General features: G+C 37.3%; 1 protein-coding gene across 2 annotated transcripts in view; it reads left to right on the plus strand.

Moving 5' to 3' along the window:
- DPP4 (dipeptidyl peptidase 4) overlaps nt 1–14,541 on the plus strand; it is an 84,410-nt gene that overhangs the window by 23,191 nt on the left and 46,678 nt on the right. For both annotated transcript variants that reach the window (XM_058300753.2, XM_058300754.2), the window contains exons 4-8: nt 178–269; nt 1,546–1,626; nt 10,062–10,114; nt 10,230–10,302; nt 11,109–11,229. In XM_058300753.2, the coding sequence (XP_058156736.1) occupies nt 178–269; nt 1,546–1,626; nt 10,062–10,114; nt 10,230–10,302; nt 11,109–11,229 (420 nt within the window). The remainder of the gene's footprint in view (nt 1–177; nt 270–1,545; nt 1,627–10,061; nt 10,115–10,229; nt 10,303–11,108; nt 11,230–14,541) is intronic.

A 14,541-nucleotide genomic window follows, 5' to 3' on the forward strand; every position in this document is an offset into this window, starting at 1 on the left:
AATAAATGAATGATGGAAAATAAATGTAATGGTCTTCACTTAGTGTTTTTCCAATTTAGAAATGTCATTTAGTATTTTTGTGAACCTAAATTTCTAAATTTTTATTACATGGTCTTTAGTTTATGAAGATGTTTAATATCAACTTGTAATATTGACCTGGCCATTTTCTTTCTTCAGATCATGAGTATCTCTACAAACAAGAAAATAATATCTTGCGATTCAATGCTGAGTATGGAAACAGCTCCATTTTCTTGGAGAACAGTACATTTGTATGTTTCATCACATAATTAATCATGCTTTGGGGGAATACTGGGGATTTTTTTTCCATAACCTTTCAAATCATGACTTCTATCGTTTCTCATCCTGTTGGACTCTTTCTGCAGCATATGACACAGTGGATCTTTCTCTGCTTCTTGAAATGCTCCCTGCCTTGGCTAACTTAAGTCTCCTTTGATGATTCCTCCTCCTCTGCCCACACTCTGAAATGTAAGTGCCCCTCAAGGCTCTGTCTTCACTCGACCTTCTCTCTTCTCACTCAGCATGCTCTTGGAAGATGAATTTCATCCCCTCCCACAGCACTGCCCTCTCCTTTATGGCTTTGATTCTCAAACACGCACTTTTGACACTATCCTCCTCCCAAGATCTAAACTTCTATTTCAATAGCCTGCTGGTTCTTGCACATGGTTGGCCCACAGGCATTTTAAATTCAGTTTCCCAAACTAAACTCATTATCTTCCCTCCCCTCTCCCAGCAAACGAAAAGCATCCTATTCCCAATCTTAGTAAACAGTGTTCTTCTCCAAGTCACTCAAGCCAGAAACTTCAGAATCATCTGTGACTCCTTCTCTGTCAGCCCCTATGATTAACTTCTCAACAAAAACCCTAGTGAGTCCCCTTCTGCATCGTCACAAGTCTCTCAGATTTCCATTTCCAGTGTGTAGTCTTAATTTCAAGGCCTCATTTAATCTTGTGGTACTGAGTGCTCTGTGTGCCTCACTCTAATTCTGTGGACCAGAACAGCTCATTGCCCAAGTTCAGAGCTAATGCAACTCCCCTCTTATTTTAGCCACTATGTCACCATTTTCTGGTGTTACCATATTTTTTGTAAAAGACAGATCTGAACCTATCACTTCCACATGTTCCACTTCTTACATTTATCTCCCAGGTGATTTTCCTTTGCCACTTTGTCCAACACACGCTATTTTGTATTCAGGTTAGCTGTCTTCTAAACACGCACACCCTTGCACATCTGGGTTTCTGCTCATACTCTCCCCGCTGTTGCAAATGCCCTCTCTCTGCTCCTGCTCCCCACCCTTAGGGACATCTTTGCTCAGTTGGAATTAACCCTTTCCTTCCTGGCTCTCCAGCACTGAGCACCATCCCCCTGGCCTCTTGGTCACTTGTGTGGGTGAATGTGCCATGTCCCCTAGACTGTGAGCTGCCACAGCACGAGCCCCAGGTCTAGAACAGTCCCCTCCACCTGGTAAGTACTCAAAGATGTCAGCTGAATTGAATCGTTTCTCTTTGTTTTCTACTTGGTTAACAGGATGAATTTGGACATTCTATAAATGATTATTCAGTATCACCTGATGGCCAGTTTATTCTCTTAGAGTACAACTATGTGAAGGTAACATAAATGTTCTCTCATGGTGACATCCTATAAGTGTGTTATTTTATAACTGATTTCAAGCCTATAGATATTTAAGATTGATAACTAAGTAATATGATAAGCACTAAAAATTCTTCAATTCAGCATCAAAAGGGGGAATGGCTATTTTCATTATTGAAAGACAAGACCAAAGAATATGTTTAAAGAAATTCAGTTTTGGTGCTTTAAAATTCTAAAAAGCATAATTAATATATTATACACACTGAAAATATGTTAATAAAATAAATTTGTAATATCCTTTTATAATATAATTTAAAAATAAGTTTATATGTCTGACTTGTACATCAGTGATACAACCCCTTATTTCCTTTGTCTCAACTTTACCTACAGTAAGACCCTCAATAAGTACTTGTTTTAGAAAGAGTTAAACTTCCCACCTTCCAGAAGAGGCTCTGCTGGGTGATGCAGACCACCTTTCTGCCTTTGGGTACCACCATATATGCCCATTCAGCAGAGAGCAGCACCACACTGGTATAACAACACCCTCCAGAAAGTTCTCAGCTTCCTCCAGGAACCCAGGCCAACCTCTGATTCTCACACATTCAGGAGACAGTACATCATAACCACACATGATCTTCGTATTTAGGACAGATGCAAATCACCAATAGCTTTAATTGCAGTTCTTTAGTTTTATGTAAGTTTAACCACAGTTTCCAAGTACAGGAGGATTTGAGAAATGTAGGAAAGATTAACAATCTGTAGAGATAGTCTGCATTGGAAATGGAAAACAAAACTGGGGACTCCGACCTTTGATTATTTTTTTCCAGGATAAATAATATTGAATGGCCTTATCTCATTCGCCATACTGCCTGTACTCAGGCCAAGCAAGCTATTCCTGCCTCCATTTACCAGCTCTGGATGGTAACCATCAATCATAATATTTACTCTGGATTTGCTGTGCTGGGTTTCCTGAACGAGAAGCCTCTCTATGTCCTACTAAACCTATCAACTGTAACCAAACCAGAATTTTATGCCCTTTTTTTTTTTTAAGTTACTGGGGCCTGGGTATCGAACCCAGGACCTTGTATGTGGGAAGCTGGTGCTCAACCACGGAGCCGCATTGGCTTCCCTGAGTTTTTTCCATTTGTTTTGCTTGTGTTTGTTTGTTTGTTTGTTTGTTTTTCAGGAGGCTCCAGGGTCGGAACCCAAGACCTCCCATGTGGGAGCTCAGCCACTTGAGCCACATCTGCTCCCTCTATGCCAACTTTAACACCTCTGTAACCAATTAATGGACTGTGTGTTTAATTCAGTGGTTCTTATTGCTGCCTGTAGATTAAAATTACTTGAGAAGCTTTTAAAAATTACCAGGGCCAAGGTCCAATCCCAGACTGGCAAATTGAGGTCTCTGGGGATATCAGTACTTTTTTTTTTTTTAATTCTGTAGATGATTCTAATGAACAACCAGGTTGAGAAGCACTGTATAATTGTGGCCATGTTAAATGCTTTAAGATATGAGGACTGCAATGTTAAGGTGTAAACAAAAAGGTAAATCCCAGCTCAATTTACCTCGCAGGCAGGTTTGACACGTGCCATTTGATGTGTACCTATAGATATATTTCATCTGGTAGATCTTGATTGGACAACCACTGGAACTTACCTGTATTTTTAACCACTTTTGTTGTTTTTACTTGGTCCCCTCCTTCCTGTCATCTATATTCCAGGGAGCACCCAAGGTGATCCTTGTGTATAACCTAAGTTAGATTATGTCACTCCTATGCTTAACCCTCCAATGGCTTTCCGTTACACTTTGAAGAAAACACAGATTCTAATCATGGCATCCTTAGAGATTTGTGTGCTGGGCCTGCCCCTCTGAACACATCTCCTACCACTCTCTCCTCCCCTTACCATGTTTGACCAGGGCTCCCCCATCCCCCACCTGGGAAAGTTCCTCCACCTTAGACTCACTTGGGAAAGGTTTTAAAAAATATAAATGGCTACAACCCACTCCAAATCAACTAACTCTTCATAGCTATGGGTGGCCCCCAGCACAGGTAAAGGTAAGGGCTCCCCAGATAATTCAGTGTCTCAAAGGTTGAGAATCCCTACTCCAAGTGCATGGCTTTTTTTTTTTTTCTCAAGCATCAAGCATTGGCCACGTTAGGACCAAAGTGTTTATGATTGCTTTCTCCCGGAACCTTCTGCCCTGATCTGTGCATGGCTCTCCATTTTTTAACTTGAATCAAAACCAGGTTTCCTTGCATCACTGTGTCTAGTATTGTCCCCTGACTCTCTACGTGGTCCACACGTCTACCAGTCATTCTATCACATTAGCCTATTTCAGTTTTTCATAATATTTTTTGGGATCATGTTATTTACTTCTTTATTTTTTTAATGCCTTTTAAACTTCAAAAGAATAGAGATCTTGGATTTACCTGTATTTGAGTCACTGCTGCACTCCTAGCACTAGAACAATGCCACATAGCAGATGCTCAACATGAAGACATGTTTTATTGCAAAGCATTAAATTTTAAGATTATTGAAATTAGAGAATGATATCTTGCATTTTCCTTTTGACTTTCCAGAGTATCCAATAACATATTCTGTACTTTATAAAAGTGTTGGCTAATCAACTCTCAAAAAGACACATCTAGAACAAAAAGAAAGTCTAATTTCATTATATTTCCTTAGTCTACTGTCCAGTGTTCTTTAGATGCTTCCAAATGACTTCTCCATGACTGAGGAGGTATATCTGGAATGGTCAGTTATTACTTCTAAGTTGTGGCTACAAATAAATGACTGAGTGAGTGAGTGAGTGAATAAGGGAACAAGTGAGTAAGTACCCTACAGTCTAGTATAGATGCTTTCCTAGCATCTCCACCCACTGCTGGATGCTCTAGTGATAATGATAATAATAATGGCTTTACTGTCTATTATGTGTTTACAATGTTCTTGAACCTGACAAAGCACTTCATTCCTGGGCATCTGAGATTGTTGTTGCTATCATCCCTATTTCCCTGAAGAGAACATTTTTAAAAAGCTGCCTGATATTACACAGTGGGGGCTTGTATTCAGGTTATAGGACTCCAAAGCTTGCAATCCTAAACACGATCGTCCTTTTGGCTGTGCTCCCTGCTTCTGCCTGCCACAATGCTCTTTACCCACTCTCGGGTGGCAGTCCTCTGCCACCGAAACTCAGCTCAAGAATCACCTTTCCCATGTGCTTTCTCTTCCTCCCCAAAGTCTAATTTATGACTCCTGCCTCCATCATGTTCTTTGGCACCTCCTATTGCAATTTTTTTTGTTCCAGTTTACTTGCCTATATCCCCCACCACCTATGAGCTCCTTAAGGAAAGGAACCGTAGCTCATCCATAATACCTGATGTATGCTGGCTGCCAGTGTTTATAGACTAAATCAACTGATGAGTCTGTTTCAGAAGATGAAGTAAACACACCAAATATCTCGAGTTTCTTTTTACAACCCATGATGGATCTGTCCTCCTAAAATGATCTCAGTTCTTCTTAAATGTACTAATATTTTTAGCCTATACCTTGCCTTTTGCATATAACCAGTATTATACTCAGAGGTTGCCCAGAAACAAGGATGAGGTTTTTCAAAATAATCCAGGAATCAGGAAAGGAATTTATAACTTGCAAAAAGTGAGACTTAATAAATAGTTGTTGACATGAGAGGGTAGGAGGGTGAGAAAAATAAGTGGGAAGTATTCCTCAAGATTGGGATTCCTGGCTTTGTGTCCCAACTCTGCTATTTTACAGCTGGATGTTTTTGGGCTACCTATTTCATCTAGTTCATACTTACTGTTAAAATTTGATTTTTTAAAATTTGGTTTGTTTCTTAACCATTAAGCACATATTGTGGCATGCACTAGACCAGACTCTAGGTACTTAAAGATTAAAAAGACATATAATACCCCTAGGTTTATGGTATAGAAGACAGATATGGATAAATAATCAAAAATAATCTTATTATATATATTAACTGTACATAAACATAATTTTTCATAAATGCAAATATGTCATCATACACATACTTTTTTTATCATCAGTCTTTTTTCACTTTTTTCTTGATTCACTACTCCTAATCCTGCTTTTTCCCCAGGTATCCTATATTAAGGATCTTGTTATATTCTCTCCATATTTTATATTTCACTCTCTATCCCTATAATCCTATGAGAATCTAAAGAGGTTCTTTCCAATTTATTGTTTGTTCTATGAAAATGAATCATATTTAACACATTTTTCAGTAAATTGCTTTTCTCACTCAGCAATACTTCGTGGAACTCCCTTCAATCATGTGGTGTAGTCTCATTTGCTTTTTGTCTATTTCTTGAGGCGCCGGGGCCAAGGATTGAGTAAGCCCAGATCTCTTATGTAGGAAGCCGACACTCAATCACTAAGCCACCTCAACTCTCCTGAGTTGTTTATTTTCATTTGTTTATTTGTTGTTTGTTTTTTAGGAGGCACCGGGGATCAAACCCGGGACCTACCATATGGGAAGCAGTCAGTCAACCACTTGAGCCACATCTACTCCCTCTCATTTTTAATAACTTTCTAATATTCTATGGTGTAGGTATACTGTAATTTATTCATCCATTTCTAATAATGGTCAGTCACTTTTTTTCTACTGTGAACAGTGGTGCAATAAACTTAGGTCCTAATTATTAGTGAAACATACACAAGTTTTAAGTGTATAATTCTATGAATTTTTGTAAAGTGAACCTACATGCAGATGTAAAACATAACAAATCCCATAACTAGAGCCCTTATTTAGTCATTACTCCCCTCCAAAGGTAACAATTACATCAATTTCTATAACCATAGACTACCTTTGTTTGTTTATGAGGTGTATCTACATGGAATCATGCATATGTTCCATTTTGCACCTGGCTTCTTTTGCTCAAAATGGTGCTTGGAAGAATCAACTTGGTGTAGTTCATAACTAATTAATTATTTTTCATTACTCTACACCTACTCTGTCATGTAAACATACCAAAATGTATTATCAGTATCACTGCTGATAGACACTGCTGATAGACTTACTTCTAGTTTGGAGCTATTAGAAATAATGCTGCTGTGAATATTCTTATATATATCTTTTGGTGCATGTATGTACACATTTATTTTGGCCATAAACTTAGGAATGAAATTGAAGGATCATAGAGTGTATATATGTGTTTAGCTTTAATAAATACTGCCTTGGGAAGCAGCTATGGCTCAAGTGATAGGGCCTCTGCCTACCATATGGGAGGACCCAGGTTTGATCCCTGGAGCCTCCTGGTGAAAAAGAAAAAAGAGAAAGCATGCCCATGTGGTTAGCTGAGTGCCCACATGGCAAGCTGCGTACTTGTGCGAGTGCCCTTGTGGTGAGCCAAGTGCCAGTGCCTATGTGGTGTGCCAGTGCCCACGCAGCAAGCCAGTGAGCTGAGTGCCCACACCGTGAATCAGTGCCTATGCAAGTGAGTCACACAGCAAGAAGATAATGCAAGAAAAGAGAGACGAAGGGAAGAGTCAAGGTGAAGTGCAGTAGAGATCAGGAACTGAGGTGGTGTAATTGACGGGGAAACTCTCTCCACATCAGAGGTCCAGAGGATCGAATCCTGGTGAATCCTGAGAAGAAAGACGAGAAGAGAAGACAAAAAGGGGAATAGATACAGAAGATCACACAGCAAATGGACACAGATGGCAAAAACTACAGGGTGGGGTAGGGGAAGGGGAAAAAAAAAAGTAAATATATATATATATATACTGCCTTATAGTTTTTAAGTGAGCACTCCAAATTATACTTTCACTAGCAGCATATGAGAATTTCATCTTTCCATATCCTTGCTAATAGTTTGTATTGTAAATTTGTTAGTTTGTTTTTAAGTTTAGCCATTCTGTCAAGTATATAATGCTATATCATTGTGGTTTTCCTTTGAATTTCCCTGTTGAGCACCTGGTCATATGTTCATTGGTCATTTGGAATCCTCTTTAGTGAAGTAAGAAGTCAAATATTTACCTATTTTTCTCTTGAATTTTTCTTTTTCTTATGGATTTATATATTTTGGATATAAGTCCTTCATTAGTTATATGCATTGCTATTATCTTCTACCACTTTGTGTGTTGCCTTTTCATTCTCTTAATAGGGCTTTTGATGAATAGAAATTCTTAAGTTTAATCATGCCCAATTTATCACTTTTTCACCTTTATAGTTAGTGCTTTTTGTGTCCTGTTTAAGAAATCTTCTCCACTCCAAGGTCATGAAGATATTTCTCATATGTTATCTTCAAGAAGTTTTATTGCTTTTGATCATTTAGGAATTTTTTTGTCAGTTCTGAGGTAAAGGATATGGACATTGAGTTGATCTACCACCATTTTAAAAGATGTTTCACTTTTGTCATAAATAAGGTGACCTAAAGTGTGTTTGTCTGTTTCTGAACTCTCTATTCTGTTTCACTACTCTATTTGCTTAAGATATGCCAAAACCTCCTGTAATAATTACCATATCTGTAAAATAATTCTTCAGAATCTGACTGTATAAATCCTCCATTTTATTCTTTTCCTTCAAGATCTACCTCTATTATTGTACCATTGTATTTCCATCTAAGTTGAAGCATAAGATTTTGATTGGAATTGTATTGAATCTATAAGTTAATTTGGAGAGAAGCGACAGCTTTACAATGTTATGTCTTTTGATCCATAAATTTGTCAGTCTCTATGGGTGTGATTTGTAGATGACAGATAGATAGATAGATAGATAGATAGATAGATAGATAGATAGATAGATAGATATGCATAATTTTTTATTGTGATAGCATCATTTAAAATTTTTTATTTTTTCATTGTTTTTGCTACAGAGAAATACAACTGATTTTTGTTTATTGATCTAGGATCTAGAGATCTTTATAAATTCACTTATTGATGTTAGCAGTCTGTAGGTTTTTCCTTCCATATATTCACATTCATATCATCTATGAATAATCACACCTTCCTAATTTTTAAAAAAATTTCGTTTTTTTGCCCTATTGTACTGGCTAGAACCTCTAGTACAATGTCAAAGAGAAGGGGTAATACTCAACAACCTTCTATCATCTGTGTCTCAGTATCAGGCAAGACGCTTTTAATATTGCACCATTAACTGGGATGATATTTTGTTTTATTTTTTGAAATGCTCTTTATAAGATTAGGTGAGTTACCTTCTACCTCTTATTTGCTAAGATTTTTAAGAAATCATGAATGGGTATTGAATTTTACTAAATGCGTCTCTTCAGCCTTTGAGACAATTATATTTTCTTCCTTTATTTTTATAGTGAATTACATGGATTGATCAAAATGGTAAATCGTCCTTGCATAAATAAATCCAACTTGGATATGTTTTGATATGTTATTTTTTTATATCCTTTTGATATGTTATTGGATTTCATTTGCTAACATTTTGTTTAAAATTTGTTTTTAAATTTATATTCATGGGAGAGAATAACCTGCACTTTTTCTTTTAATAATGTCCTTGTAAGATTTGGTACCAGGTGTATGCCTGACTCTCTGGAATTGTTTAAGATTGGTGTTATTTCATCCTTAAATATTTGGGAGAGTTTACTTGTAAAATTATTTGGGATTGGCGTTTCTTTTTTTTTTTTTTTACTCCAAAGAGCTTTATTTATGGATTCAATTTGTTTATTTGATTTAGAACTATTCAGATTTTCCTTTTTTTTTCTTACCTCAGTATTTATAAATTATTTCTCATGATGTTCCATTTTTCATTTCTGAAAATAGTCATTTGTGCCTCTTTTTTTGCTATATTTGCAATTTTTAATCTTTTCAGAGACTTGGTTTTTCTCTATGTTTTCTATTTGATTACTCTTATCTTTATCATTTTTCTTTTAATTTCTTTGGATTTAGTTTGTTTTTCACTTTTTACCTTCTTGAAATGTTTAAAATACTGATGGTATTTATATTTTCATTTTAATATATATTTCCAGGTGACTTTCAAAAAAATCTATAACGTCACATTTTCATCAGCAATGTACAAAAGTAACCATTTTCACTATCACCACCGGCAATAGAATTACAGATCTTTTAAATATTTTCCAGCATAATGGATGAAAAGTAAAAATGTGCATTTTTTTTTTCCCAAACAGGTGATCTTAACATACTATAGTCAAAGTTAAGAATAATCTGTGCACAGAAAGTGCACTTCAGCCCTCTGGGGGCCCTGGGACAGCTTCTTGGAGGAAGTGATGCCAGAGCTAGATTATAGATGCAGTCCACAGGAGTTTATACTAATGGTTTCTAAGATACTTCCTAATTCCAAAAACCTACACAGGGAATTTTAGCATATGATAATTTTTGAGAATTATACAGTGATATATTACCTGATATCTCCTCTTGAGCTACTATAGCAAGTGGCCAAACTATCAAGAACCATGGAAGCCTGAAATGTCTTTTCTCTTTTGTAGCAATGGAGGCATTCCTACACAGCTTCATATGACATATATGATTTAAATAAAAGGTCAGTGACTTCCCCATAAAATCTGTTAGGCTTTTCTGGTGTAATAAAAAAAAAAGAAAATCTCACTGTGATTTATACTTCTGGCAACATTTCCTTTTTATCTTTTTTTTCCAAGTCAACTGATTACAGATGAAAGAATTCCAAACAACACACAGTGGATCGCGTGGTCACCAAAGGGTCATAAATTGGTTAGTGAGTCTTTCTTGTTGTCAGAAAAATATTTCAAATGTGAACACTACTAATCCTGATACCAGGCTATCATTTGAGGAGGTTAATACTTCACTAGATATTATAGTGTTATCACCTAAGATAATATATTATTAGTTTAATACAGTAAATACAACTTCTGAAAGTTTCTGGTCTACTTACAAAGGAATTGTTTTTTCACTGGGAAAATGTGTCTCATGTCTTAATTATCTCTACTTAGGTCTTCTTAAGAATCACACCTGCCTTCCACTAGTCCTGTGACTGTCTAGGTCACAGCAGATATATTTTCATGTTCTACATTGCTGGGAGAATGTTAGAAGTTCAAAGGAATCCAAACAGGAAGACAGATGTTTATCTGCAGTTGAACTTCTTCCCATCATGCAACTGTGCTCCCTCTACTTTGCCCTTCCCCACCCCCCAAAACAAAGAAATGCTCAAGCATACATCACATTATAAAAGTGGTCAGTCTTCTAGGTTTTGCCACACCTGTTAGCATCCAAATAGTGGTAGATGTGAGTTCCTTTTTTTTTTTTTAACATATTAAGAATGTTTTTAGGGTTATTTAGGGGTTATAGATTATATACTTGTAATTTTGGAATGTGACCAAGGGAGTAAATAGGACTTCATCTTGCTCAAATTGAATACCTAATCTATGATAATAACTATACTTGCATACCAAAAAAAAATTTTTAGGACACAGTTATTGATAAGTGTTTTTAAAAACTCCAGAATAAATTATAACATGTTATTATGACATCAATCCTTTTTTTTTTCTCCATCTTTCTAGGCATACGTTTGGAAAAATGATGTTTATGTTAAAAATGAACCAAATTTACCAAGTCGCAGGATCACTTGGACTGGTCAAGAAGACGTAATATATAATGGAATAACAGACTGGGTTTACGAAGGTAGAAATTTTTAAAACTTTTTCAAATAAAAAAATCTATTATTTAAAAACAAAATTTCTTTTAAAGTGAAGAAATCCAATGGTGTTGAAAATAAGCTGCCTTTTAAAAGAATCAAATTTTTTTTACAATTCACCACACCAGGTGGCTCATAAATCAAGAAACTCTTAGCAGTAGCTATTGCTGCTTATATCTTCATTGTTTCACAAAACTCTTGTCTTTGTTTTTTTTGTGCTACAAAAGGTCTTTCTATATAAGTAGCTTTTCTTCTTTACTGGCCCATAAAAGCAACCAGATTAGTATCAGATGTTTTTCCAACCACGTTTTCCTAACCCAGAAGTTACTAAGGAAAGCACGTACTCCCACAACATTCCAAAAGATGACAAAATATTGTCCAGAGGTGGAGAAATACAGGAGAAGAAAATGCCTGTTTCAAGACGATTTGTGTGCATTTGAACTTGAGCAAATCATAATTTCCTGTTTTTAAAGAAGAAAAACATAATTAGAAAGGCCAAGGAAAAAATGAGTAAAAAACAAAATTAACTTACAAAACTTTTAAAGAAATACCCTTACTTTTGGGATAGAGTTTTAGGAAATATTAGAAAAACATTTTTCACGTCTATAGCTGCCAAGGTAAACTGCATTTTGAGGTTGTTCCAACATTTCGTAAGGTTGCCTCATACTTACTAGAAAGACTCATCCTTATTTCATTCTATTATTCTTCATAGTTAAAAAAATTTTTCTTCATGACTTAATTTTTGGTCATAAAACACATAAAGCTATGTGTTATTATTCAGTTAAGCTGAATTTTAACACATAGCATTATAACTAAAAAAATCGAGTTAGAATAAGTAAATTCACATGGCCCAGCAATAAGTATTTGACTAAAACTTACAATGGATTTTACTAATAGTCACTTAGAGATTAGAAGAATCTTTGGCCCACGTTGTACAGCAGAACACAGCCTCCAGAATCACAGAAGAGAACTGAGTAAAGCTCCCCCCGCCCGGAAGCTGTGACCCTGCTTCCAGATCAGTGGATGTCTCTAAGTTAACAGCTGACACTAACTTCCTTTCTAAGGGAGATAGTGGTTGGAGGGATCTCACTTTGTGCGCCGCTGACTAAGCCATTCACATGCAAAAGAACGGCTTCCCAGCTCCAGTGTCAGCCTTGCTCTAAAAATCCACTTCAGTACCCACAGGGAAATCCCTTCAGTTGGCTTTTGTGTATTTACAAATGATCCATACTTAGAAAAGAGCACGCCTGTTTCTCCATATATAAGAGCCATTCTCTCTGCGTTGGCCATGACCACTTCGAGAAAAAGAGTACATTTTGAGAAACTGTAGGTTCATCAGTCAAAGAAGGAACAAGCCTGTGAGGTCAGGAATGGGGCCATGTGCCGACTTTGGAGGGGGAGTCACAAGGAAACCTAATGAACCCCCCACTCCACCCCAGGTCCAAATAGCTTTTCACTTTTCCTATGTTTTCACTTTGCTTTAATGCATGATATTCTAATTCTAAATTATTACTTCATTTTTAAAAATACCTTCTCTCTTTAAAAAAAAAAATACTACACATATCTCTTAGCATGAAGTTAAATACATTAACCTAACCTAGAATGCAACAGAATTTGGTGAGAGTCAGGGTGACAAAGGATAGAGACATATGTGATTCTACAATAGGGAGCACTCCCTATGCCCTGAAGAATTAGTGCTGGGGTGGCGGGGGCTGGCTGTGGCAACTCAGTGCAGTCCACCATTGAGTGCTCACCATGTGTGAGGTGCTGTGCCAGGTGCTGGGGACGCAAAGCAAATGCCACCCAACTTTGATCTCAGGGAATTCAGCCCAGAGAAGGCGGCAAAGATGCCAACCGACAATTAACAGTGAGCGTAAGTGCCCTTTTAGGGGGAGAACACCAGGTGCTGGGGGTCCGGGAAGGTCTGAGGTGTGACGGGATGTGGAGCAAGGTACAGCCTTGAGGGCACCTGTGCGTGTATCAGGAAGGGGCTGGAAATCTTCTCCTTCATGTGTCGTTCTCCTTTCTTCTTTACTGTGGCCCCTTCATTCTCAGGGCTTTGAATGGGATGAGAAGCAGTTTTATATTACCGGTTTTATGACATTGCCAGTATGGCAAAAAACATCATATATTCCAAATAGCTACCCAGTTTAAAACATAAAACACCACCGTCTACTTGTACTTACATGTAACTTTTCAAAAAATTCCTATAATTGTATTCATTTTACGTAATTGCACCTTCAGCTACAGGGAATGAGCCATCAACTCAGTAGATGAAGAAGTTCTGAGTGGAAAAGCCCCCTGACTTGGAATTGCAAGGCCTGGTTCTAGTTCTTGTCTCAGCCAATTAACTCCGTGACTCTAGGCCTTAGTTGTCTTCTCTGTAATAGGGGCTATGAATAAACTCATTAGGGGATCTTTGTGAAGATGCAATAAGTGCTTTCTAAATTATAAATTGCTGCACAAAAGTCACTCAGTGCTGTAGGTTTAACTGCTCATAGCGCTAGTCAAGAGGAGAGTAGGCTGCCTTTGTTACTTCCCAGATAGTGGGTTATCAGTTTCTAGAAGTGTTAAAATAGAGGCAGAAAGTATCAGTATGACGTGGGTATTAAAGCACAGACTCTGGAATCCCATAGGTCTGGGTTCATTCTTGATTCTGTCACTTATTAGTCATGTGATCCCGGGCAAATTACTTATGCCTTTAGGTCTACCTCACTTTACTCATCTGTACAATGGGGTTTTGTGGGGGCATTAACTAATATCATGTTGTCATGTCATGTCAAACTTGTGCATAAAGGAATCTACATAAATGAATAGTGGTCTCCACCTCCTTCTACTCGAATCCTCAGTCGGTTAAAGAAGTTCTGGCATTTTAGGAACAGAGATCAGAGGAACATGTTTAGATGTTCCACAATAAGCATAACAGGGAGCTGCATTTGTTAGGGATTGAGAACGAGACCAACAATCTACAGGAAAACAAGACCTTTTTCTTTCGTTTGCCTCCTTCTTTGACCCTATTCCCTTACCTATTAGAATAAACACCAGAGAAGAGCATAAATCCAAGATGATCTTCAGTTTTATGGCTGGGCATAGGAGTTGTTTCTCAGCAGGGTGCTCACGGAACTCCTTGCCATTCTAAATCCATCTTTCCCACACCTTGTTTGTGCCAAGAGTAGCAAACTCTGGGCACCATATTGGGTTGATAGCCTTGAGCTACACACCACCCACCAGTACCCTGCAGGCTCGGTACAAACTGAGCCCAGTTGGGGAGAGTGTGCTGGCATATTAGAAAACTGGGA

This window comes from Dasypus novemcinctus, chromosome 7, assembly GCF_030445035.2.
Source record: "Dasypus novemcinctus isolate mDasNov1 chromosome 7, mDasNov1.1.hap2, whole genome shotgun sequence".
Taxonomy (NCBI): domain Eukaryota; kingdom Metazoa; phylum Chordata; class Mammalia; order Cingulata; family Dasypodidae; genus Dasypus; species Dasypus novemcinctus.